Source organism: Hesperophylax consimilis, chromosome 15 (genome assembly GCF_061612785.1).
Source record: "Hesperophylax consimilis isolate HC1 chromosome 15, BYU_Hcon_1.0, whole genome shotgun sequence".
Classification (NCBI taxonomy): domain Eukaryota; kingdom Metazoa; phylum Arthropoda; class Insecta; order Trichoptera; family Limnephilidae; genus Hesperophylax; species Hesperophylax consimilis.
The window spans coordinates 21332056-21356688 of NC_142850.1; the positions used below are offsets into that span (position 1 = coordinate 21332056).

Consider the following 24633-nt stretch of genomic DNA (forward strand, 5'->3'; position numbering starts at 1 on the left):
ATATAAAGTCAAATTTTTTACGAGGTCTTGATCAAGAATAACGCAGTTTACAAAAGGTGTAGGAACAATAATTCTTTTTTTTTTTTTTTTTAAAAAGAAAGACAAACATTCCCAGGTTACGAATAACCCAACAATGTTTGAAAATCTCCTACTACCACCGCAGAAAGCCGAAAATTTTGCTTGTGTTGTGATGGAGGACTTAGCCAGCCGAGGAATCGAACACGCGACGCTCGGGTGAGACCCAAGCGCTATGCCCACTCAACCACTGACCGGTCACAATTATTACAATGAGGCACCTCAGGCGCAGGTTGCAAAATGGGCCAGTATAATATTGTAGTATGTTTGAATGTCTAATGGCCTCCGTGGCTGCTGGTGGGTGTCGCTCCGTGGGAGGTTGGCAGCCTAGTATACAAGCTAAGTAATTGTAGAAATTTTCTACTCGACCATCTGCCACTGATGTCGTTTCGGTTTTAAATATGGTTAAAGCCCAGCAATCGGATTGATACCTTTGTATTATTTGATTCGTCAAATTGTTTCGTCTCTCAGTAATTTCCCCCAACAGTTGTGAATTTTTCAACATATCTCAAATATGTTATGGTTTCAATATTGTCCTTAATGTGTTGTGGTTTGTAAAATGACCATTGTTACTATGGCATAATAACTTATAACCGCAGTGCTACCATAGCAAGAGTGAAGGGTGGGGTCTTCTGATACTGCTCATGAGAACTGTCTCTCTCGTTAGTTACCGAATGTCAGCGTTTTGTTGCAGTGCCTCGATTGGAATTGAGGATGGGGTTCCTATGAGGTCGTCTTGAGAACTACTGTTAGCAGTTACCGAATGTCAGCGTTGTTTTGGAGTGCCTCAGCTGGAAAAGAAAGATTTGGTCCTCATGTGGACTGTTACTGTTAGCAATTACCGAATGTCATCGTTGGTTTGGAGTACCTCAGCTGGAAAGAAAAATTGGGTTCTCATGCGGATTGTTATTGTTAGCAGTTTCCGAATATCAGAGATGGGATTCCTTGTGATGATTGTTGCTTCTTTTGCGGTCCACCGCTTTAAATTACTGATAGCGGTCCCCATGAGAAATTTTAGGTATTGTTCCCAGTTACTGAATCTCGCGCACACGCACAACATGCGGTATGTGCCTTTGACCATCCTCAGAGGCACATACTGCATCCTGGTGACGTCTGTTTCTGTTATGTACTTGATGATGTACTTGAAAGCATTGTTATTGCAGTTCCCTGCCTGGAGTACGCTTTGCGCCAGCTCTGAGGGTGCTCGTCGGTTCTCTGTTTCTATTAGCTGTTACCTGTTCGGAGTAGTTACGTGAATATAATCAGTGACTAATGTGAGGTGTTGTTGTGTGTTGTGTTACAGTGCCCCTGGAGTGGAGGATGCGTCTACTGCTGTGTGCACTGCTCCTCGTCGCTGCTCCCTTCGGATCGACGCAGGAAGACGAGGATGTTGAAGGGACCTATATATCTCACCAGGGTAAGCATTAATTAATTTATGCGTTTTTGATTATCAATTAATAAATATATTTTCAATATCGTCAGCTTATTCTAATTTATAAGAGATTCCATGCTTTTGTTATTAATTTATTATTTATATTCGAGTTTGACAGTGTGTTTAAACAAACAAAGGAAACGATATGACTCGTTTTTTTTAATTTATAATTTTCATCAATTTAACGTCAAATAAATAGCTATTCTGATACACAAATTTCAGAAAAACGAAAAAGAACCTTTTCCGTTTAATTATCTTCTTGCAAAACGTTAAAAAATAAAAATAAAAGTTCTCCTCTCAGAAAGTACCTATTACTAATTTCTGAACACCGAAGTTAATGTATAAAATATGCACTTCGACCATTGTGCTTTTTTAAACTGACATTAATTGTTCTATCTTGGTGTTGTCATTTAAAAACTTTCAAACAATCGCATCACCATCGATTATTAATTACCATATAAGACTGTAAGCTATATTTTACGGATTTTCAATATTAATACCAGGGTGATTTACATTTTTTAAAACATGTTCATCCTACCTACTTAGTATGTGTTTAAATTTCCATCACGTGTGAATTATTCAAGTCCATAATATTTAAGTGTTTTGCTTGCAAGGCGTCTTTCTTATTGACCAAGTCTAATCTCCTCATTAATATTCTGTCGCCAGACTAATTCCTTTGAAATCGCTTTTACCTACTTTGTTCAGTTTATTATCATAAATAATATCATCAAGTCGGAAATTAATTAATAATATTTACATTAATTTATTGATTTATTTACGGCCAAAAATATTATCGTGTTTAATTTTTGCGTTATTATACCGTGGTGCACGTCCTTCTTATTTAGCCAATGTTTTTGATAGCGTTACAGTTTCCATCACATCTGCCCTGATGGTTGATGATTAATTCTGTAACTCAGTTCGAAACGTTGGCTAAAGAAGGAGGAGAAATAATAATAACCCAAAAATTAATCACGATAAAAATTTACATGACTTTCTGTTACTTTCGTTTAGCATTAATTGAATTAATATATATTTTTTATTGTTCCATGAAATTTGATCAAAATGAATATTCAACACACCTTTAAAAAGTGATATAGAGTCATTAAAAGTTATGAAACAAAAACTAGGTTTAATAGTTACCTATATAAACTATTTAACCTAGTTTTAATTTCATCACTTTTCATGACTTTATATCACTTTTTGTAGGTGTGTTGAATTGTCATTTTGATGACATACCGGTCACCATTTTTTATTTATATTTAACATCCTTGTAAATACCAATAGCGGTACCCGACTTCGCTCGAGTTCTACCGTTTTTTTTTATAACAAGACCTTGAGGTGATTTTGCACAAAAACGGCGCTATACGAGTCATCCAAATATTATTATTATTATTATTAAGATTTCCCAGACTTTTCGATCACTAAACATGCCCACATCGCATTTCTTGTGTTTTTCAAAAAAAATATTAGGTACATTGAAAAAAGGGGAAAGTGGTTACCCTTCGTACACTTTTTAGATTTTATTTTTTTACTTTGTGATTAATTGTCGAATTTATCTAATTTATGTACCCAAGTATAACAAATATATTGTAGTTTGTTACAAAAAAGTCCGAAACTATTGTGTCAAAAGGTTAAAGGGTTATAGCCATTTTTCTACGATAAGATATTTGTACGAACGTACCCCACGTACGGGGTACATTCGTACAGTAGGTGGGGTACTATCGTACGCCATGGGGTAGATTCATACAGGGTAATTAAAAAGCCAATTAAAGTCGTTAAATTTTTATTAATTATTATAGAAATATTTATTTATCAAAGAAATAATTTAATAATATGTGACTTGACTCATAGACGATACATATTTCTTTAGAAAAATAACAAAAAATAAAATCGTTCATCCTTAGTTTACTTATTTCTAAGCTTTACAATCAGTCTAAATGAGATGTTTACAATAATTTTGTATGACATCGTTGTAGAGTCTTTGACAATTTAAACTTAAAGTAGGTAATTATACATTTGTTTGTTACTTTGGAACTTATTGCACATTATAATTATTTAAATTAACTGCAAAAGTAAAAAGTCTAGCCATTCTATACAGACTCTGTATTACAGAGTGTTATTAATGAAATTATTTTCTTTTGTTATATAGACCTCGGACTAGGTATTATACCTGTTCTGAGGTCCACTATTACAAATATTATTCCATGGTGATTTGAACCTTTAATAAAATAAAGAAAGAGTAGATCTCGATCTACTAGATACATAGTTTCTAGACTAGCAAGATAGTGGATGTTCCTTCTGTGAGATGTGTTGTGTTTATGATTCGTGTGATAATCTTTATTTTCCAGTTTGTTTTTTACGAAACTCTTCCTGTTGACTTGATCCAGTTTTATTTTATTTGTTTTTGAAAGCTAGATTATTCATTGGTTGACTTTCAACTGCTTACAAGTTAACGCACTAGTTTTTCACTACAATACAATTTCACTACACTTTCAGTACAATTTCACAAAATATTTCTGTCAAATATTTTAATTTGACGTAATCTAATCTCACACCTAGTGAGGTTAATGTAAAGCATACAATAAATACATATTATTAAAATAAATGCCAGAAAGTCCAATTATGTCCCGTGCGTGCGAACCGTATCTAAATTTATCTAATAAACAATAAACAATAAACAGTGTTAATCTCAAGTGACCTACCAGATAAGTATGGTACTGTATATTATCTGCCTGTAAAAAATATAAATAAATAAGAATAATAACATATGTACATTCTAGCATCACGTTCATCAATCAAATGCATTATAGCTTTGTATTGGTGATCGACGAACCGGTGGATGCAATCTGTTAGACATAAATTGATATTAGTTTGACTAGTCTATAGTTAGTAATAACATAGATCATTGTATATTTGTACAGCGCCCTTGAGGTGATTTTGCACAAAAACGGCGCTATACAAATCATCCAAATATTATTATTATTATTTGTGTTTTAATTACGACCGGAATAATATTATACAATTTTGGTCTTAAATAGCGCTGTGTCCCTTGTCCAAAAGTAGTATTCATTGATAGTTCGTGCAGTTTGCTTAGCTTAGCTCGGCACGCTTCCATGCCATAAATATATCTCTCCCACAGACTATGAATATATAGACTAGAAATTTTAAAGGTGAGGGGTAAAATCAACTGTTGAAGAACGAAGGGGGTAAAGCTGACTGTGATTCGTCAATAAATCAATCTGACAGTATATAGGCATCTCGCATTATAATATCACCATTTAGTTCTTAAAAGTAAAATCTGCTTTTGAATGAATAGACATTTTTACATGGGAGCGCAAATTACTCGCCACGTTATGAACAAATTTGCGAAGTCCAAATTCGGCAAAAAAAAATTTCTTCTATTTTCAGAGTCGAATATTTTGTTTACGTATTTAGTTAAGACACTTTTATAAGTGTTCATAATTTACTTCCCAGTAACAACGATGCGCACACTTGAGAATCGCTACATTCGACCAATGTTGGCTCGATGTGATAGTATATGTTTCTACAACTGATTCATATTATACGACGTGAATAAGCTTAAAATGATGCTTACATATGGAATGTAATACGACAATTGGGTTTATTCTCTTTTTCACATCTATTTTTACAAGTTTTCATATCACAAGCCACTATTTTGCCGTGTTATTTCATAAAATGCCTCGACCATAGCTCGACGCTAGTTCGAACAAGAATGATGACGTCACATTCTCAAGATTCACGGAAAGCCATACGCGAGCACAGCCGGCTCCAATGGAACCGGTATGGGGAGTGGGGAATAATACGCTTTTAATCACTTAGGGCAGGTCTACTAATATTCATATGTCTATGATCTCTCCTATTACCCAAAGCAAGTAAGGCCGGCCCTGTGATACGGTATAATCTGCCGTGCAACTATTAACCACAAGAATGGCCGATGATTTCTAGAGTTCATCTCACTGTTAACTACTTGCAGCCTCCAGGGGAAACAAAGGTGTTTGTGTTTGATGTTTGATAATACCTTCTATTTATGGATGGAGAAAAATGTCATTATTTTATATTATGAGCTCCATGTTTGCATAAATAACATCACTGTTGTATTATGGTCTTTCTGCTGTTGGTAATTTATAACACAGTATAGGTAGGTACATACTTACTTATTATTTTCTTTCGAAAGCTCTCTGCTCATCACTACGAAGTACGTTACCCGTAAAAATTCACGGAATGTAATTTTAAGAAGTGATCTTCAATGTTAGCGGGTGGGTAATCTTAAAAACATCTCGACAGCGCCATTTTGAAACTGGTGACGTCACATATCACATCCATAGATTTGGTGCGTTTTCGAGAGAATTAAAAAAATTTAATTTGAAAATTATTTAAAAATTGACTACAAAAGTAAGCCATACGCAAGGCTCTTATAAAATAGTTTTGTTTTATTTTATTTATTTATTTGAACGCCCATTTAACTTTTACACACATAGATACAATTAAAAAAAAATCAAGTACCTACTTAATAGTTGTAGTAATCTTATTATCGTAAAAACAAAATGATACAGTATTATTGCATATCTACACGTATATTGGCCTTAAAGCAAGCATTGTTCTTGAAAATGAAAACATTTTTTTTTACTTTCTTCAGGCAGGCAGTCAATATATAGATTATTCCGATTTGACAGCTCGTGGAAAAATGCGCGCTCATGTGAACTCTAGCCGGATAAAAAGGCAGTTTCAGATACGGCCACCATCTTGAAATGGAAACGGAACGTACAAACAAATTTACAGACAGATTTCGTTAGTATTTTTATTTTTTAATGATATACTAATGTTTATAAGACAAGGTTTTATGCATAGCATAAAGGATAATAAATAATTATAAGCAATAATTAGTCGCCTGAAATATTTCATTACCTTGTCTTATAAACATTAGTTTATCATTAAAAAATAATAATATTTGACAAGTTAAAAATATTTCACCAATAAATAAAGATATTATATGTCTCGACGCCATCTAGTGAGAAATTTAGCACTAACAAAGCCTTTCCTACAAAAATAAAGTTGGTTGTTTACAGGTGGAAAAAATATAATAAGCAGTAATTGTTGATTGAGGTACTAGTACCTATTGAATCATTTGACGGGTTGGAAATAAGCTGACGTAGCTCAGTGGTTTCAGAGCACCTGACCGGACATCAGAAGGCACGGGTTCAATTCCCGTTGGCGGCATTTATTATTACTCCGGAGATATTTTCAATTTGTATTGATATTTCAGACGACTAATTATTGCTTATAATTATTTAGATTTCCTTAAGCTTGTAGTCAGTCACTTAAAGAATGTATTAAGTTATAGTTTCCTTTCTTCCATAGACTCGTAAATAATTTAATATTAGTGTCTCCATGTTTCCATTAATCGGAACCGGTACTTTGTTTTTTTTTAAATATATATTTTTTGTAGAAGAACCAAGTACACGCATACTCGTATAGGTACGAGTAGGTATTTGTAGAAGTTCGCGGTAATGGCTTCAGTGCGTTGGTTTTTCTTCCTCTTCGACCGGTCTGAAATAATGGGACGTCCATACACATCCTCCTGACGAAGTCCGAGAATTGCAATCGAAGGTATGCGACGAGAGACGAGAGAGAAGACGGAATGCAATAATCGGCGGAAGCTGTACTAGCACTGGCCACCGTGCTGAGCTGGCCTATGTACAGTATGCACTTGAGCACAGTCCCGCAGTTGTCGCAGGGCTAAAGGGGATAATTTGGCATATAGGGCTTGCAAATCCCACACCCTTTTCAAATCCCGCGGGATTGCGGAATAGAACATTGAAAACTCGCGGGATTTCGGGATATAATTTAGAAATCCCGTCGTTCCCGCGGGATTTGCGGGATTGAATTAAAATATTGCTGCACAAAGGATAGCAAATTATTATAAGCAATATCTCCCGAGTAAAAATTCTGATTGCCGGTCAGGTGCTCTGAACCACTAAGCTACGTCGGCTTATTCCCAACCCGACAAATAATTCATTATGTACTAGTCAAAGATATAAGAATACAAATACCTACTAATATCTTTGGTGCTACTATTTCAATGAACAATTATTTCATATTATATTTTTTCACCTGTAAACAATTAACTTTATTTCTGTAGAAAAGGCTTTGTTAGTGCTAAATTTCCCACTAGATGGCGTCGATTCACATTATATCTACATTTGTTGGTGAAATATTTTTGTATTGTCAAATACTATTATTTATTTATATGGATATTGCAGGCGAGTAATCATTGCTTACAATAATTTGTTCTATCCTATTATTGTATCTTTTGTACCATGCACAAAAAAAAACTTGTCTTATAAAACATTAAATATCATTAAAAAATAAAATATTGCCAACAATTAATTCTCATATTTTTTTATTCGGTATCAATTATCATATTTTTTTATTCGGTATCAATTATCATTGATACTAGTATGTTATAAAAAAACTACTAGCCATTAGATGAGTTTTCATTCCAATCATCTTTGGTACTAGTAATAAGATATCGAAAAGGTAACATAATAAGTATTTGCGGGAGCACTTTTAAAAAAAGATAGTAAAATATTATCAAAAAAAACAACTGTCAATTGACACTTAAAACCTAACGTAATAAGTATTTTAAGAAGACTTTCATAAAAAATAAGATCGTAAAAAACGTTAACCGTAGATAGTGCTGTCACCGATCGCGATTGGACATTTTCCTACAACTCGCAAGCAAATCAAAATAGCATTTTTTTTGTATAAATTATGTTTTTTTTCAATCCCGCAAATAAAATATTGCTGAAATCCTCCAGTGTTGAAGGATTCAAGATTGCGGTTTTGTAAACCCTAATGGCATACAGCCCTAAAACTTGTAGGGGCCCCAAGAACCGATAATAAAACAACTGAATAAAAAAACTTTATAACGCACGCTGCGGTAGAGGAACTTACTGTCTTTGGGCTCATAGATAATAAAAACAGAGGGAGATAAGACATGGAAGTTTGCTGACCAAACTGCTCGAACTATCAAAGCGGCAGAGTCAATAAAATTTATTGAGTTTAATTGGTGTGGATAGATCGAAACGAAGGCTCACGGTTTCACACTACTAATAGTTTCCATCTCCCGTATTTCTGTTATCTATGGATATGTATGTACATATCGTCGCTTTGAGAGTTTATCTCTGTAGGAATACCTGCAACTAATTAAATATCAAGGGAAAGGTCTTATTCTCTTTATATTTTGATGCCCTCTGCTATCGTAGTTTGAATAGCGTCAGTGAAATATTTGCCCTGGAGGCTACAGCTCGGAACAACTCATACAGATTGCACTTGTACCTTGTACCAGACACGTCGGTTCCGGAGCAATAAGGTCCGGCGACTAATTACGTGTTATCAATCTTCCCCCGTTTAATAATTTCGATAATCTTGTATTTGTCCCTTCTCTTAGTCTTATTGGAACTGATTTCTTATTTTCATTTCTAAAACATTCCACAACTTTTGATCATTCGATGAAGAGCTTCCAATTTGGTTAGCCTATTGATTTATGATATTTTGAAGATGCGCATCCACATTTCAAAGGTTTATGTCTTCTATGTTAATGCTTGAATTAGTGTCAAAGTTTCCATGCCATAGAAAAGAATATATAAAATATAACCATAACATATGTTTGCAAAATAACATTGGCCTAGATCCTAGATCGATTGAATGCATGCGTTATTATTCAAATGGGGTCTACAATCATTACGTGTTTACGAAATGAGCAATAATTTGCAAATACAAAATATTTGGGCCTTATATGGATTAGCCCAGAGCATCTTGTATGCTTATTCCGGCCCTGCAATATGCAGTTTTCAGTTTGCAGTAGGCATGCTGGTTTGCAGTGGATGTGCGCTTGTCCAAATGTCCAGATTCCCCAGGCTTGTTGCCGATAAAGACGCATTTGTATTTCAGTCGGGTAATTTAGCTGAAGCGACCTGCACCGCCCGGTTTTTTCAAGCGAGTGCAGCTTCCATTCTCGCCGGACTTACTGTGGACATTTTGACCTCCCTTTCTGATACATACGACGTTTATGAGAAAGAAGGAGAGGTTGTAGCTGTATGTCTGCCCGAGGGCGCCCTGGATAGTTGATCATCGTACACTTGACTGTCGAGACTTCAAGAGTCAATGGCTCTGTTTTCTTGTTTACTTCACTCATTCATCACCACAGTTCAACCTTTTCATTGGTCTTTCCTAATATCACATACCAAGGTAATTCAAACATTGTCTTCCAGGGAGGCAGAGAAGCGGAACAAATCAATTCATTTAATGATTATTGATACCAAATATACAAAATATACAGGTTCTCATTAGAATACTTCATTCAAAGAATACTTTGGGAAAACTGCAGTCAGATTCAAAACAAAATCAGAATCATTTCTCGCTCGATGAATTTTTATCAACTAAATAAAAACTACCTGCATTTTATCTGAAGTAGATACCTATTGAACATACAGGTTGTCCGGGGATGATTCTACATGATTTTAAAAGTAAAAAGGACAATTAACTTTTTCGAAATTCCAATGTTTTAAGGTAATTTGTAGGTAAAAAATAATGATTTGTATGGGAAATAAACATTGGAATTTCTAAAAAGTTATTTATCTTTGTTACTTCTACCATCATGTATAATCACTTCCCGAAGTTAGCGCACTTACCCCCGGACACCCTGTAGTTTCCGCACAAGATCACCAGCTACCGAGGGACTCGCTTTGTTACTATTTCAAATTCGTGAAACAGCGGGCAAATAATGATATAATAACAGAACTTCAATAGAACCTTGACCGAACTGGAAAATTTAATCTGAAATTTGAGGAATTCTTCAAATTCCACAAGGCGTCCTTAGTTTTTTGGCACAATCCGTCAAGGTGAAAAATTCAACGGAATATCCAGTAATTATTATTATTATTTGTCATATTTTAATGTCTGATTGTACTCATATCCCTTATCTACTTTTCAATTCCTCTGGCATTTATCTCGAACGGGAATGGACTGAATTGAGGTAATGTAACACCTTCACGATGGACTGATGGATGATATATATTTTTGTGTGTTTACATACTAACCTCTCGTTCCTTCTCTTAGCCTTTCAGTAATCTATTTTGATGTTATGATAACCTCTTTTATATCTCCTTATTATTTGCGTTTACTAAAAAGTTAATTTCCTATGCTACCCGGTGAAGCACTCTCACAATAATTTACTCCAGTCTGTCCCCAACGATAATTCCAACTTCATTCTTGTTGAGAATTGCTGGGCAAGAATTTTTATCCTTTGTCGACTTTGTACGTGTTACTCTTGTTTCTTATTTGCAGCACATTTCGCATTAATTGGCATTGTCTCTGTTTTCCATTCATAGTCCAAACATTAATGGTATTGCGTCTTTTAGTTTTTTATGCTGAAACAATGGGTCCCTGTCCTTTTGCTGTTATCTTTGCTTTTTCCCCTGTGCCAACTTTGTTCGAATATCCCGATTTTCAAAGTGGATTGGCAGGATTAGGTTTATTTTTGTATGTGTTTTCTTTTACAATTGGTCTCCTTACATTTAGAAAATTAGGTTAGGTGACTTAAAATGAGGTTATCAAAATTAATATTTCTTTATGAAGAGATGCGCTTTGAATTTATCTCTGATTTCGGTTTTATAAGTCTTTCTGGTACCCACTCTTAAAGCCCAATCAACCTTCCGATAGTTGCTGATCTAAGAGTTGATGGTAGTGAACTATTATTTTCTAGAATGAAAAATTCGAATAAGTAAGGCCGACGTATCAAAGATGACATTTCAGTCAACATTTCTAAGATGCTCTGAATGATGAAACCATTATTTAGATTTACTGGTGACGAGTCGTGCATTGTAGTATCATAGAATACAGATTGACTTGCAGATATCCCGTTTCAGTAACCAAGATTTGAAGCAACATACATACGATTTGACTGGTAATTTATTACGCATCTGTTTCAAGGGTTTTTTGCGGGTAGGCTCAAAAGTTCCTCCGCCACTTATTTACTGGATCATCGTAAGATCTATAATTTGTTTAAATATTTTTCCCAGATATGTCATGATATAAATTGCGTAGTGTATGAAGCACAATTTGAAAAGGGGACTGGACTATGCTTGGTCGCCTTGTATGGTCGCCCGTTTTGAACCAGTCCGTGTCCAGTCCAGCCGCGGTACCGTAACTGTATCCACTGATCAGTGATCAGTGATCACTTTAACATACATGTCCCGGTACTTCTTCTTACCCGGCCTTTCTCTTCCCCCTCTTCTCCTCATCTCCTCATCTCCTCTTCTCAACTCCGCTGAATGTGTTCGCGCAGGGTGGGTTTAATCAACACATATTCAATAGCAACAGCAATTTTTATTTGTTTAATTAGGTACATACTCATGTTATTTATTTGTTCATTTTCTGAAAATCGACAGCTTACATATTTTATCAGTTTGTGCCTATCCATTGAAGCATATTTGGCCACATTCTCGAAGAAACGATGTATTGCTGTATTTTCATAATTTCAGATTGATGTAAAATTTCATACAACACAAGTAAATACTGAGTTTTGACATTTGAAAAACCCGCGAGCTTACGCTGGCCAAAATGTAGCCAATTTAAAGAGACATATTAAAAAATATATATTTCAAAAGTTCACCGAGCTCACAGTTTTACACAGCAAATGGTTTCCATGTTTTTCATTAGATGTCTCGCATCTCTATACAGTGCATTGATATTGAAAAAATGAATTAAAAATTCCCGTGAATGTTTATTTTACACAAATTCTGTTATGTATTGTATACCAATCTATTCGTTATTGATTTCTCTGCTTATTTTAATTTATTACAGTCCCAAAATAAATATATAAAATAAGACGTAAGAGTGGAGTTTAATTTGCACCTGTCAAAAAATGTTCTTTTTGAATTATCTTATAAAATGTGTGATTTTTAATACTAGTTCAATTAGAATGATTCATTACAAAGAAATAGATACATTTTTTATTATTCTAGGATAATTTTAAGTCTGATAAATTACGATTGATAAATTGTTTGGCAAGTGAAAAAACAAAAACACTTTAAAAGTAATTCGTTATGTTATTATAAATCAGAGATGTGCAAAATGGGTACCCAAAACCATTTGAAATGCAAAATGGAAATGGGTCAAAAATTTTCCATTTGAAAATGCAAAATGGTTTTTAGAAAAGCATTTCAAATTCAAAATACCTATTTTCAAAATGCATTGAAAATGCAAAATGGTTTCTCAGGTCAAACAATTAAAATGATAATTTATTTATTTATTTATTTATTACACGCCCTAGTGGGCTTTTATTAAAAAAAAATACAAGCATTTTGTATCAGAGTAAACACTTAAAAATTAATAAAGAAGAATGTAAACATAATGGCAAAAATTAATCCTCACGCATATAATTGAATTTAAAAGATTCAACAAAACAAAATAGTAGAAGCGGAGAAGTTATATGGGTACATAGGACTATTTGTGTCTAGAAGAATAAAAGTGATAGAATATACAACATTTATACTGATTAGTTTTCAAATGAAATATATCACCCAGATCAGAATATTTGTTTCCGAGATTGTGAAGTCTCGGAATCGGAGAATTTTGGTAAGCTAGTGTCCTGGTGTTATTGAAGTAAAAAGGTAAGAAATGTCGGCATGATTTTTTGGGAACATGGATATTAATACATTGAATTAATTCGGGACAGTCAATTTTAAAATGTAGTATTCTTTGTAACAGTATTAAATCTGTGCTTATTCTTCTTTCTGAAAGTTTCAATAGAGACATTTTATCCAAGAGGTAATTGTAATTTATGTTTTGTAAAGGAATATGCAATTTATAATTTATAAACCTTAGAAACTTCCGTTGAATCTTTTCAATGTTATCTGAATGAATATTAAAAAATGGAGACCATAACGTAGAGTTATACTCAAGTTGGCATCTGACAAGGGTTTTATATAACATAATAAATGTTCCTAAATTATTGAAATCTGTTGCAGCTCTCAAAACAAAGCCAAGAGTCTTTAGGGCCTTGTTGATAATATTATTAATATGACATACAAAGGTGAGTTTACTGTCGAACATAATGCCTAGATCAATAATTTTATCAACACAAATTAAATTTTCATCATTTAATGAATATTGAAAAAAAAATAGGATTACTTATTTATATAATTATAGAATTTTTAAACAATTTTGTCATTTAATAATGGACATCAATGTAGAACAAACATATTACATGATGGTAAATCCAATAACACCACGACTACAGATTATGAAACCACAAAAAATTTGCGCGGGACTAATGTTGCCAACGTAAAAACATAGAAACTGCTATCTTATATTTAATATTACAGCTTCATGGCCCCATGTTCAGTATTTGAATCAGTATTTTTTGTAATGGTATCACTCAATTGCCGGGGCTCCTACCAGGGAGCAACGTGACAATATTTATGGTGACAAATGTAAATTATCTCTAATAGCGAGGTTGAGGACCGGCTGATATTTGGGGCTTGTGAAAAAAAATGAGTGGAGATAGTAGGAATAATGTTGCAAAAAAGCATTTAAAATGGAAAATGCATTGAGAAAAGCATTTAAAATGCAAAATGCAAAATGGTTTTTAGAAAAGCATTTAAAATGCAAAATGGAAAATACCCATTTTGCATTTTGCATTTCCATTTGAAATGGATTTATTTGAAATAAAGCACATCTCTGTTATAAATACATCTTTTTAAGTTCAAGTTTTGTTTTTCATTCGATTGATTTAAATACATGTTAACAAAATTTCCTGTAATAATTACAGTTTTAAACCATTTTTATTAACAATCAGACGAATTTCACGCGTTTGTGAATTTAATGATTTTTCATTATTTTTTTATAAAACCTACAAACTTAAGATAAATTACAAAATATAGGTAAATTTATTGGCTTTAAACGACACTTAACAGTTTATCTGTTTTCTCGTCAATATTCGGAGGTATGATTTTTTTAATAAGCGAGGGCGAATTCAAAACCAAAAATGACCAAGTTGACCATTCCTATTTTTATATCATATTCAAACAAATAATATAATTTAATCCTTGTGCACGATGTTCTGAAATTTTTATCACGTGGAATGTGCTGTATTGTTACAGATCTAATGGCTGCCGGCAGTGAGCAGTTCTCGTCTCCTGGTGTGAGCAGTTTTGGCCCGCTCCTCTTTGATGTTGCGAGAGATCAGCTGTTTGTCGGAGCCAGGTAATACTACTATATATATATATATATATAGCGACCATGGAGAATGAATTATTAAGTGACCAGCTCAGGCATTCAGGCTGCCAAACTCAACAGTGGGGCATTAGTAAGCTATGTAGGGATAGTTTCCCAAGCTTCTTCTTCTTCTGTATCTTGACTTCGATGGAGCCCGTGTCCCTGAGCTGGTCACTTCAATTTTCATCGAATATGTCGAAGAAATTCTTGTTGGAAAGATTGCTTTCGTTCATGTTGACCAGATTAGATGGTCGTGTTTTGTAAATTGGTTCCAGGGATAACTTGTTCCGGCTGTCATTGAAGGAACCCTGATTAGAGTTTAGAAACAGATTAGAATTACACTGACAGTCGAAAACTTATTGAGAAGATTGCTTTATATGAATTGCTTCTGTTGATAACTTTTCAGGAAGATTAGATTGTCATGTCTGGTGAATTGCTACCAATAACTTGTTCAGGAAGAAGCCTTGCTTTGCTTCCAACGATGAACACCAGATTAGGAGATTAGATGGTCGTGTCTTGTAAATTGCTTCCAGGGATAACTTGTTCCGGCTGTCATTGAAGGAACCCTGATTAGAGTTTAGAAACAGATTAGAATTACACTGACAGTCGAAAACTTATTGAGAAGATTGCTTTATATGAATTGCTTCTGTTGATAACTTTTCAGGAAGATTAGATTGTCATGTCTGGTGAATTGCTACCAATAACTTGTTCAGGAAGAAGCCTTGCTTTGCTTCCAACGATGAACACCAGATTAGGAGATTAGATGGTCGTGTCTTGTAAATTGCTTCCAGGGATAACTTGTTCCGGCTGTCATTGAAGGAACCCTGATTAGAGTTTGGAAACAGATTAGAATTACACTGACAGTCGAAAACTTATTGAGAAGATTGCTTTATATGAATTGCTTCTGTTGATAACTTTTCAGGAAGATTAGATTGTCATGTCTGGTGAATTGCTACCAATAACTTGTTCAGGAAGAAGCCTTGCTTTGCTTCCAACGATGAACACCAGATTAGGAGATTAGATGGTCGTCTCTTGTAAATTGCTTCCAGGGATAACTTGTTCCGGCTGTCATTGAAGGAACCCTGATTAGAGTTTAGAAACAGATTAGAATTACACTGACAGTCGAAAACTTATTGAGAAGATTGCTTTATATGAATTGCTTCTGTTAACTTTTCAGGAAGATTAGATTGTCATGTCTGGTGAATTGCTACCAATAACTTGTTCAGGAAGAAGCCTTGCTTTGCTTCCAACGATGAAGACCAGATTAGGAGATTAGATGGTCATGTCTTGTGAATTGCTTCCAGGGACAACCTGTTCCGCCTATCCCTGCGCGGGTTGCAGTCCTTAGAGCGCGCCCCCTGGCCCGCTCCCAGAGAGAAGGTGCAGCTCTGCCAGGACAAGGGCCAGTCTGAGGACTCGTGCCGGAACTACGTCAAAGTGCTGCTGTCCGACGGCATGCGGCTCTTCACGTGCGGAACGTCGGCCTTCTCACCCGCGTGCTCCTGGCGCCAGCTCGACAACGTCAGCCACGTGCTGGAGATGGTGCACGGCGTGGCCAAGTGCCCCTATGACCCGCGCGCCAATATCACCGCGCTCATGTCTATGGAGGGGCAATACTATGTGGGGACCCCCACAGATTTTTCTGGATCGGATTACGCCGTGTATAGGTGAGTGTGGGCATACTGTTATTTACATTTTAATAATAACAAAATAATTGTTTTATTGTTAAAAATATAAAGACTTGTTTACTTTCGATTTTACTTCCTTCAAAAATAATCGATTTCGATGTTTCACATCTACTTTGCTTCCCGTGATGGCTATTTAAAAAAAATTTATTATTTTGTTCTTACTAACTAACCCAAACAAGTTTAGTAAATCCTGATGTAGACTATGAATGAAACCAATAGATAATAGAAACAAGAGGAGTTATGGCATGGAAGTGTGCCAACTGTCGCTGCGCTATGACCAAACTGAACGGACTCTCAAAGCGGCTGCGCTAATGAGAGCTACGTTTTCGGTGTGTAGGTGTTTGGTTTGGTGTGTAGGTAGAAACAAATCCGTAGATGTGATTCGAAGTATTGTGGATGATTGAAGATAGCAACCCTTTTGTGTCTTCATTTTCCTTCAAATAATGGTTTTTGTGTTTGTGATTGCAGGGCACTGGGTTCGGGGCTAACGCTGAGGACCAGCCAGTATAACTCCCAGTGGCTGAACGAGCCCCAGTTCGTGGGCTCCTTCGAGGACGAGATGTTTGTTTATTTCGTCTTCCGGGAACCTGCCGTTGAGTTCATCAACTGTGGAAAGGTATGGCATAATTATTTGATTTTTCTTTTCAATACTTAGTGCTATCCATAAATAATATAAGTAAAAGGAGATATGACCAAACGAAAGATACTACTGGAACCAATGAAAGTAATGTGTTTGGTGTGTAGTTAGAAAGTGTGCGTGGATGCGATTTGAAGTAGTATGGTGGAAGATGTTGGCGCTACACATTATGTGCATTGTTTCATGCGAATAATGGTTCATGACCCATCTGCCTTGATTCTAGCTACTGTAGCATTTCTTATCAATGTACGCTAATTGTTTCAGAGGGTGTATTCCCGCATAGCTCGGGTGTGCAAGAATGATGCAGGTGGCGGGCAGATGGTGCTGCGGGAGAATTGGACCACCTTCGTGAAGGCGCGCCTCAACTGCTCCGAGCCGGGAGAATACCCTTTCTACTATGACGAGGTGCAGAGCATCGAGTATCTCCCTCAACAGCGGATCCTGTACGCCGCATTCACCACTCCCAGGTAGCCATTCTGCTCTAGATACCTATGGTATTAACTAAAATTAAGTATTTCTTCTTCTACTCGTGCCCTCTCCTTTAAAAATTTCTGGAGGAAACCGGTATCAAAATAACCGTTTTCTTAAAATCGCCAAAATTATTAACAATCAAAAAAATTATTTTTTTTCAATATAAATAGCTATTCTGCGGAAACTAGAAGATTATATACTTTTTTTTACTAATATAAAACATAATACCTGGCAAGACGGTACAATCTAAAAGCTCGAATATGCACTGAAGACCAAAAAGGCACTAATAGTTACTATGCAAAAAAATTGAACATCTAATATTAAAATAATTTATGAATGTTTTCAGTAATAGCATAGCAGGCTCAGCCATCTGCATGTTTAACATGTCGGCGATTGAGGAAACCTTCCGAGGCTCCTTCAAGCATCAGGAGAACCCGGGTAGTGCCTGGGAGAGCCGTCCAGCACGCCACCACTCGCACACACACTGCCGCTCCCAATCTGAAACTTCTCGCTCCCAGCAACTGGCCGAGTCATCCCGCTACCAGTTAATGGACGGTGCAGTACAACCAATCTCACCGCGCCCTCTGCATTCGGCAGCACTGCAACGCTTCTCGCTGCTGACCGTGGCTGTTCTGCCGCACCAGCACCTGCTTTTTGTGGCCACCCTGGATGGCCTCGTTAAGAAGCTGGCGGTACTACCGGGCGGACGGGAGACGTGCGTTATTGAGAATTGGAAACCGGAGCTGGGGAATGCGCCCATCAGGGCTATGCAGTATCTCAAAGAGACGGTAAGTTATGAACATGAACATATTACACTTACACATACAAAATATTTCCCTAGATTCTCGATTTATAATTATAAAATTAAATTTACTTATTCTTTATTAAATTGCTGTGTCCGCATCGACTGTGATAAGCCAAATGGACGTAAACGTAGATAATACAAACAAATGGAGATATGGCATGGCAGTTTGTCGACTGTTGCGAAGCCACAACCAAACTTCACGGACTATCAAAGCGGCGGAACCAATCAAAGTTATGTGTTTGGTTTGTAGTTAGGAACAAAGGCGGAAAGCCCCTGTGCGTAGATTCAATTTGCAGTACTATGGTAAACGGTGAACGATGTTACCAACACTTTTGTTCACGTGGTTTCATACTAATAATGATGATCCAACTCCATCATCTATGGGATGACAAATCATTACTTTTCGTATTATATTATCAAACTATAACTTATGACATTACAAAACTTGTAGAACGCAGAAGATACTGTAATTATTACCGTCCTTTCGATTTAGTACTAAACTGTCACTGGTGATAAAATTGCCTAAATGAGTTCTGTAGCTATTTCGTTCAGACCCACATATTATTTGAATGTCTGTCTTTGCCATATATGAATAAATTTCTGAATTAAAAATTTACTGGAAACCTAAGTGTGTTTGTTACTTTTTATTTTGCGATACAATATATACGATACATGTCTTCATATTTGTAAAGTAATTCACTATAATGCTCTTGTCTTTACATTGTTTTAGGATTCAGTGTATCTGGGCACGGAGGCGGCAGTTTTGCGTGTGAGTGCGGCGCACTGCGCACGCTGGGCCTCGCGCGCTGTGTGCCTGGGTGCGCGGGACCCGCAGTGCGGCTGGGACGAGCGCCGGGAACTGTGCACCACCGCCCCACCTTCGCCCCACCCTCACTGGCTGCAGGAGGCGCCCGGATGTCCAAGGAGGACTTCTATCGGTTGGTTCCTGTCTTTCCTTCAGATAATGATGTCCTGCTATAGTTGACGATAGATAAGATAGACCTCCCTCCCAGATATGGGTTATTTCCAGTGGCGGCTTGCAGTCTAAATCATATTAATGTGACTTCAAAAAAGGAAAGAATTTCAGCTTTTTGTGAGCAACTTTTCTTCTTCACCAATGATATCATAATATGGAATCAGATCATATTTAAAAAAATGCAGATTTAGAAGACCGTTTCAAAAAGAACTAGCACAATTATTTGAGTATGAAGATTATATTATCAATAATCGTAAATAAATATTAGTAAGTGCCTACCGCACAAGCAACTTGAAACGAAACATCCATTGATTTAATATATTCGTGGCTAAGAAATACAAAGAGTTGCAGTGAAAAATGTAATTTTAAGTATGAAAATCAGCGCGTTTTGTAAGATTTGTAAATGAATCAAATACCAAATAATTATTTAAATGCAGAAACATGTTAATACAACCTGTAATCATTTAATTTATAACAATATGTAACATTGCATGAAAAAGAGTATGTAGATATTAAATTGGAGACAATCAATAACACATAAACGTGTTCCCGTTTAACATGACACTACACAAATCATTCCATCCGATGTGGTGGTAAAAGTTCGAGTTCCGATAGCATTATGTATGTACCTGCACTTTCGACTGTTCACAGAATATGCAAAAAACATTCTCTTAAAATTCTGTGAGCGGTATACAAAACAAACTGGACTGAATATACGTATAAGTTGGTCTGAATTTGTTACACACGCATATACAGTGAAACAATGAACTAACCAGAGATGTGCAAAATGGGTACCCAAAACCATTTGAAATGCAAAATGGAAATGGGTCAAAACTTTTCCATTTGAAAATGCAAAATGCAAAATGGGTTTTAGAAAATCATTTCAAATGCAAAATTCAAAATACCCATTTTCAAAATGCATTGAAAATGCAAAATGGTTTCTCAGGTCAAACAATTAAAATAATTATAGAATTTTTAAACAATTTTGTCATTTAATAATGGACTTAATGTAGAACAAACATATTACATTATGGTAAATTCAAAAACACCACGACTACAGATTATGAAACCACAAAAAATTTGCGCGGGACTAATGTTGCCAACGTAAAAACATAGAAACTGCTATCTAACATTTAATATTACAGCGTCATGGCCCCATGTTTAGTACCTATTTGAATCAGTATTTTTTGTAATGGTATCACTCAATTGCCAGGGCTCCTACCAGAGAGCAACTTGACAAATGTAAATTATCTCTCGAGGTTGAGGATTGACTGATATTTGGGGGTTATGAAAAAAAGATGAGTCGAGATAGTAGGAAGAATGTTGCAAAAAAGCATTTAAAATGGAAAATGCATTGAGAAAAGCATTTAAAATGCAAAATGCTAAATGGTTTTTAGAAAAGCATTTAAAATGCAAAATGGAAAATACCCATTTTGCATTTTGCATTTCCATTTGAAATGGATTTATTTGAAATAAAGCACATCTCTGGAACTAACGAAAAGAATACCAATATTCAGACTTGCAAAGCGATCAGATTATAGTGTGTTAGATAGAACAGTTAATTAAACAGCTCTGTTTGCTTAGGAAAATTATAAATGAACCTCTAAATCACAAACCACATTTACTCATATTTTATGCATTTAGTCATAAACATAAACAGGTCTATTTTAGTCTGGCGGGTTATATTTATTGCACTGTTAATGTTTTTGTTTTGGCGTAGGAACCATGTTTATAACCTAACACTATGTGACACATGTGCATCACAGAGTAGCGAGGATATGGCGCAAAAGCTCTTATGTAACTAGAGAAAAACGAAAAACGTTGGCAACCTTAGTATGAGGAGAGAGGGTTTGTTTGGCAGTTTGGATTAGCCCGGGTACGATGCGTTACATTATAACTGTATCGAGTTTCACATCGTGATGAGTCATGTCGGATTTTGTATGTTCTTCGGTGCTCAGGAATGTTTAGACTGGCCGAAATCAGGGAATCCGTAGATCCACCGCTCCTTGGAGCTAGCCGCCACTACTTATTAAGTGCCTAAGTTTTCTTACATTGAATTAATGGAAATTTCAAGAAAATGTTTACAATGGTTTCCTAATTTCAGTTGACGGTGGCTGGTCAGCCTGGTCCAGCTGGGAGCAGTGCCTGCAAGCTGAGGATGGTGGACCCCGCGAAGAAGGGGGGGAAGACCGCCAGGACAAGTGCCTCTGCCAGACTCGCCGCTGCGACTCCCCCCCGCCACGGGGCGGCGGGCGGCAGTGCGGGGGCGCCACAGTCCGCGTGGCCAACTGCACCCAGCACGGCCAGTGGACCGCCTGGTCTGGCTGGTCGGCGTGCAGTGCGTCTTGCGGTATGGCTGTCAAGTGGCGGCGTCGCTCCTGCGGGGCTCCAGCACCCGCCCACGGGGGCCGCTTGTGTGTGGGAACTGACCGACAAGAGATCTATTGCACTCAAAATCCTCCTTGCCCAGGTATGTTTAAATAGTTAGGTATAGTATTTACTTACACATTAATCATTGTTTTTAAACTTCAATTATTAATGGAAAAATCCCGCCAATTTGTAATCATATAATTTTTAGGATTTTATCCATGCCATCAAGTATAAATATTTAAGACAAACTGAGATGAATAACTATTTCTCTTTCTAACAACGAATAAATCACGTGTCTGCACATTATAGAAAAACGAAATTTTTATCTTGTATGGACTCCCGGGGTCAGTTCCTTCCCTAAGAGGCTCTAATGGAATATGATGTTTGTGGCTAGTTAACAAGGTTAAAGTAAACACTATATCTATTTCTCAGCTCCTGTAGTGGCGGTGGCGGAAGCTGCGTGGGGCGAGTGGGGCGCCTGGTCGCCGTGCTCTGCAGCGTGCGGCGGGGGCGCGCGGTGGCGCAGCCGCTCCTGCGACAGCCCGGCCCCTGCGCCCGGCGCTGCGCCCTGCCCCGGCTGCGCCATAGTGGCCGAGCCCTGCAACCTGCAGCCCTGCGACACAAGAAGGACTAGCGTTTGGAGCCCTTGGGTCACATTGCACCCTAGTGAGTACTACCACTACTTATTACATTTATAACAACACGCCCATAGTATAAATAAACCTACAATAGCCATCCCAATCTCATCCCACGGTGTGTGCTACAGTGCACGGGCTGAGTGACACTGGAGAACGAATGAACGGGGCCTCCGAGGTATAGGGTCTCATCTCTGAGTATTTAGGCCTTACCCCAGCACTCGGGGCTCTGCTGGGATATACCTTTTATTTCTTTAGATGCATGTGGCACCTTTCAAATAAAAAAAATAACATCGATGAGGGGACTTTGGGGAACCTAGGGGGAGTGGAGATGAGGGCTGAGGCCACCTCGGTGGACTCTTCCCTCATGGGGCCATCTCGGGACCGAAACAATGAGGGTCTTTTAGTGGGAAAACCCTTACCGCTACAAGATCCTCCAGAGGATAACTCGAGAAAACATGGACCCTCACCTTGGAAACAAAATCAAAGGAATAAGGTGAAATGGGAGATAGTACAATGGGCCCATGGTCTGAGTGCTCTCTGGAATTATCCGTACGCAGTCCCCTGAATTAAAATTATTTCCCAAAATCATGTTAATCCGTTCCTTCAATTTGCAGATGGCAGTGACCACAGCGTAGTGGAGAAACGCTACAAGTTTACATGCCGGGCACAGGGCACGGACAGCCTGAAGGTGTTCCTCAGCAAGGAGGAGGAGCGGCCGTGGGCTCAGGAGGAGGAGGTCAGGGCGGAGGGGGTCGGGGCCGAGGGCTGGGGCCCCTGGGAGGGGTGGGGTGCCTGCACGGCCGAGTGTGGAGGCGGCCAGCAGTGGGCGCGGCGCCGCTGCCTGGTGCCCCCCTGTGAGGGTTCCCCTTCGGCGCAGCGTGCCTGCAACAAGCACTCCTGCATGGGTTAGTACATCACACTAATCTGATCTAGATACAGAACCAAAATTCATTTGTAAAAATTCCCCATTCATATCTCTAGCGACATCTCTATAAATATGTTCAATAAATTAATTTGTTTATCTTGGGTAAGGATTTCAAGCGCACAAGAAAGATTTTCCCCTTTAGCTCGTTTCAAATTTTCCGCGTTCATTCAAATGATCTTGCTTGATACGCAACAGATGATTACTGCGATGTTAGTGGACCCGAATTTCATTTGACAATCTCATTTCGCTGGTATAAAAATAAATATTTTATGAATATTTTTAACACAAAAACGCTTTAGAGCTGATAAACCTGAAAAATTACGTTTATTTTTTGAGATTTACGACCTGTGTATGTTACGCTTCATCTTGTTTCGTCTTTTAGACAGATTATGTATTGGTACACATGTTTTAATATAAATATGATATTTTAACATAGTGCCCAGAAAACAGAATTTTTAATTGATTAAAAATTTTTAAAATATGATTTTCTTTCGTTATTTGGGAATTTTTTTTTCTCGAAGTTAAAAAAGAATAATGTTTGAAAGATTGCACACTGTGTACATAAGTTATTAACAAATCGTTATTTATTAAAAACGCTCGGCGTATAGATCCAATAATGTGCTATAAAAATTCAAACGCAAGCAGATGTTTTTTTTTGTTTATATATATGATGTGGATTCACCAGTTTTTACTACACCGTGTATAATTATGTTCCTGGAAAGTTACAAATCAGTTAATCCCTATTTTAAATGTTTACAATCTGTTGTGTTCCCACAAACAGTTCTCCAACTCGTCGTGGAAAGAGATTTTAAATAATAGGTTCTTGTTTTAAATCAGGGATTTATTAATACTTCGCGTATTACAATGGTGACTCGATAGTCGACCTAACTAGAAACTGGCTAAATGGGATCTGGGAACAATAAGTTTGTCTGGGAGCATTCTAACTGGCCCTGGCGACTACTGGCCACTAGCTGCCATCTTGTGGACTTCCAAGCAAGCTCTTTGCACTGCCCTCTATGAGTGCATCTGTGAAGCTCTTAACTAACTCACTTCTCAACACAATCCAAAATAAGATTTTTTTGTCAGTCTTTGTGTTTTAAAAATGTTGCACCTACGCAGATACAAACACAGATTAACATTTTTCTATAATAATCTTTGACTGTCTTGTGTTTTGCCTTTAGAGTTCTTGGAATGATCAATTGTTAAATTCTATGGTGGGGTGTTCATGACATGTTATTATTCTGCAGCTAATTGTTTTTTTATGGTAACCGGATAACACCGAACCACATTTTTTTTCTCACTTTTCTTCAATGT

The 24633-nt window shown here is 36.9% G+C and overlaps 1 protein-coding gene across 1 annotated transcript in view; it reads left to right on the plus strand.

The window, feature by feature from the left end:
* Sema5c (Semaphorin 5c) overlaps nucleotides 1-24633 on the plus strand; it is a 77250-nt gene that overhangs the window by 47218 nt on the left and 5399 nt on the right. The window contains exons 2-11 of the mRNA XM_089640048.1: nucleotides 1379-1492; nucleotides 14695-14797; nucleotides 16114-16476; nucleotides 16966-17113; nucleotides 17399-17601; nucleotides 17952-18393; nucleotides 19141-19348; nucleotides 21491-21856; nucleotides 22189-22422; nucleotides 23009-23299. Of these exons, the coding sequence (XP_089496174.1) occupies nucleotides 1379-1492; nucleotides 14695-14797; nucleotides 16114-16476; nucleotides 16966-17113; nucleotides 17399-17601; nucleotides 17952-18393; nucleotides 19141-19348; nucleotides 21491-21856; nucleotides 22189-22422; nucleotides 23009-23299 (2472 nt within the window). The remainder of the gene's footprint in view (nucleotides 1-1378; nucleotides 1493-14694; nucleotides 14798-16113; nucleotides 16477-16965; nucleotides 17114-17398; nucleotides 17602-17951; nucleotides 18394-19140; nucleotides 19349-21490; nucleotides 21857-22188; nucleotides 22423-23008; nucleotides 23300-24633) is intronic.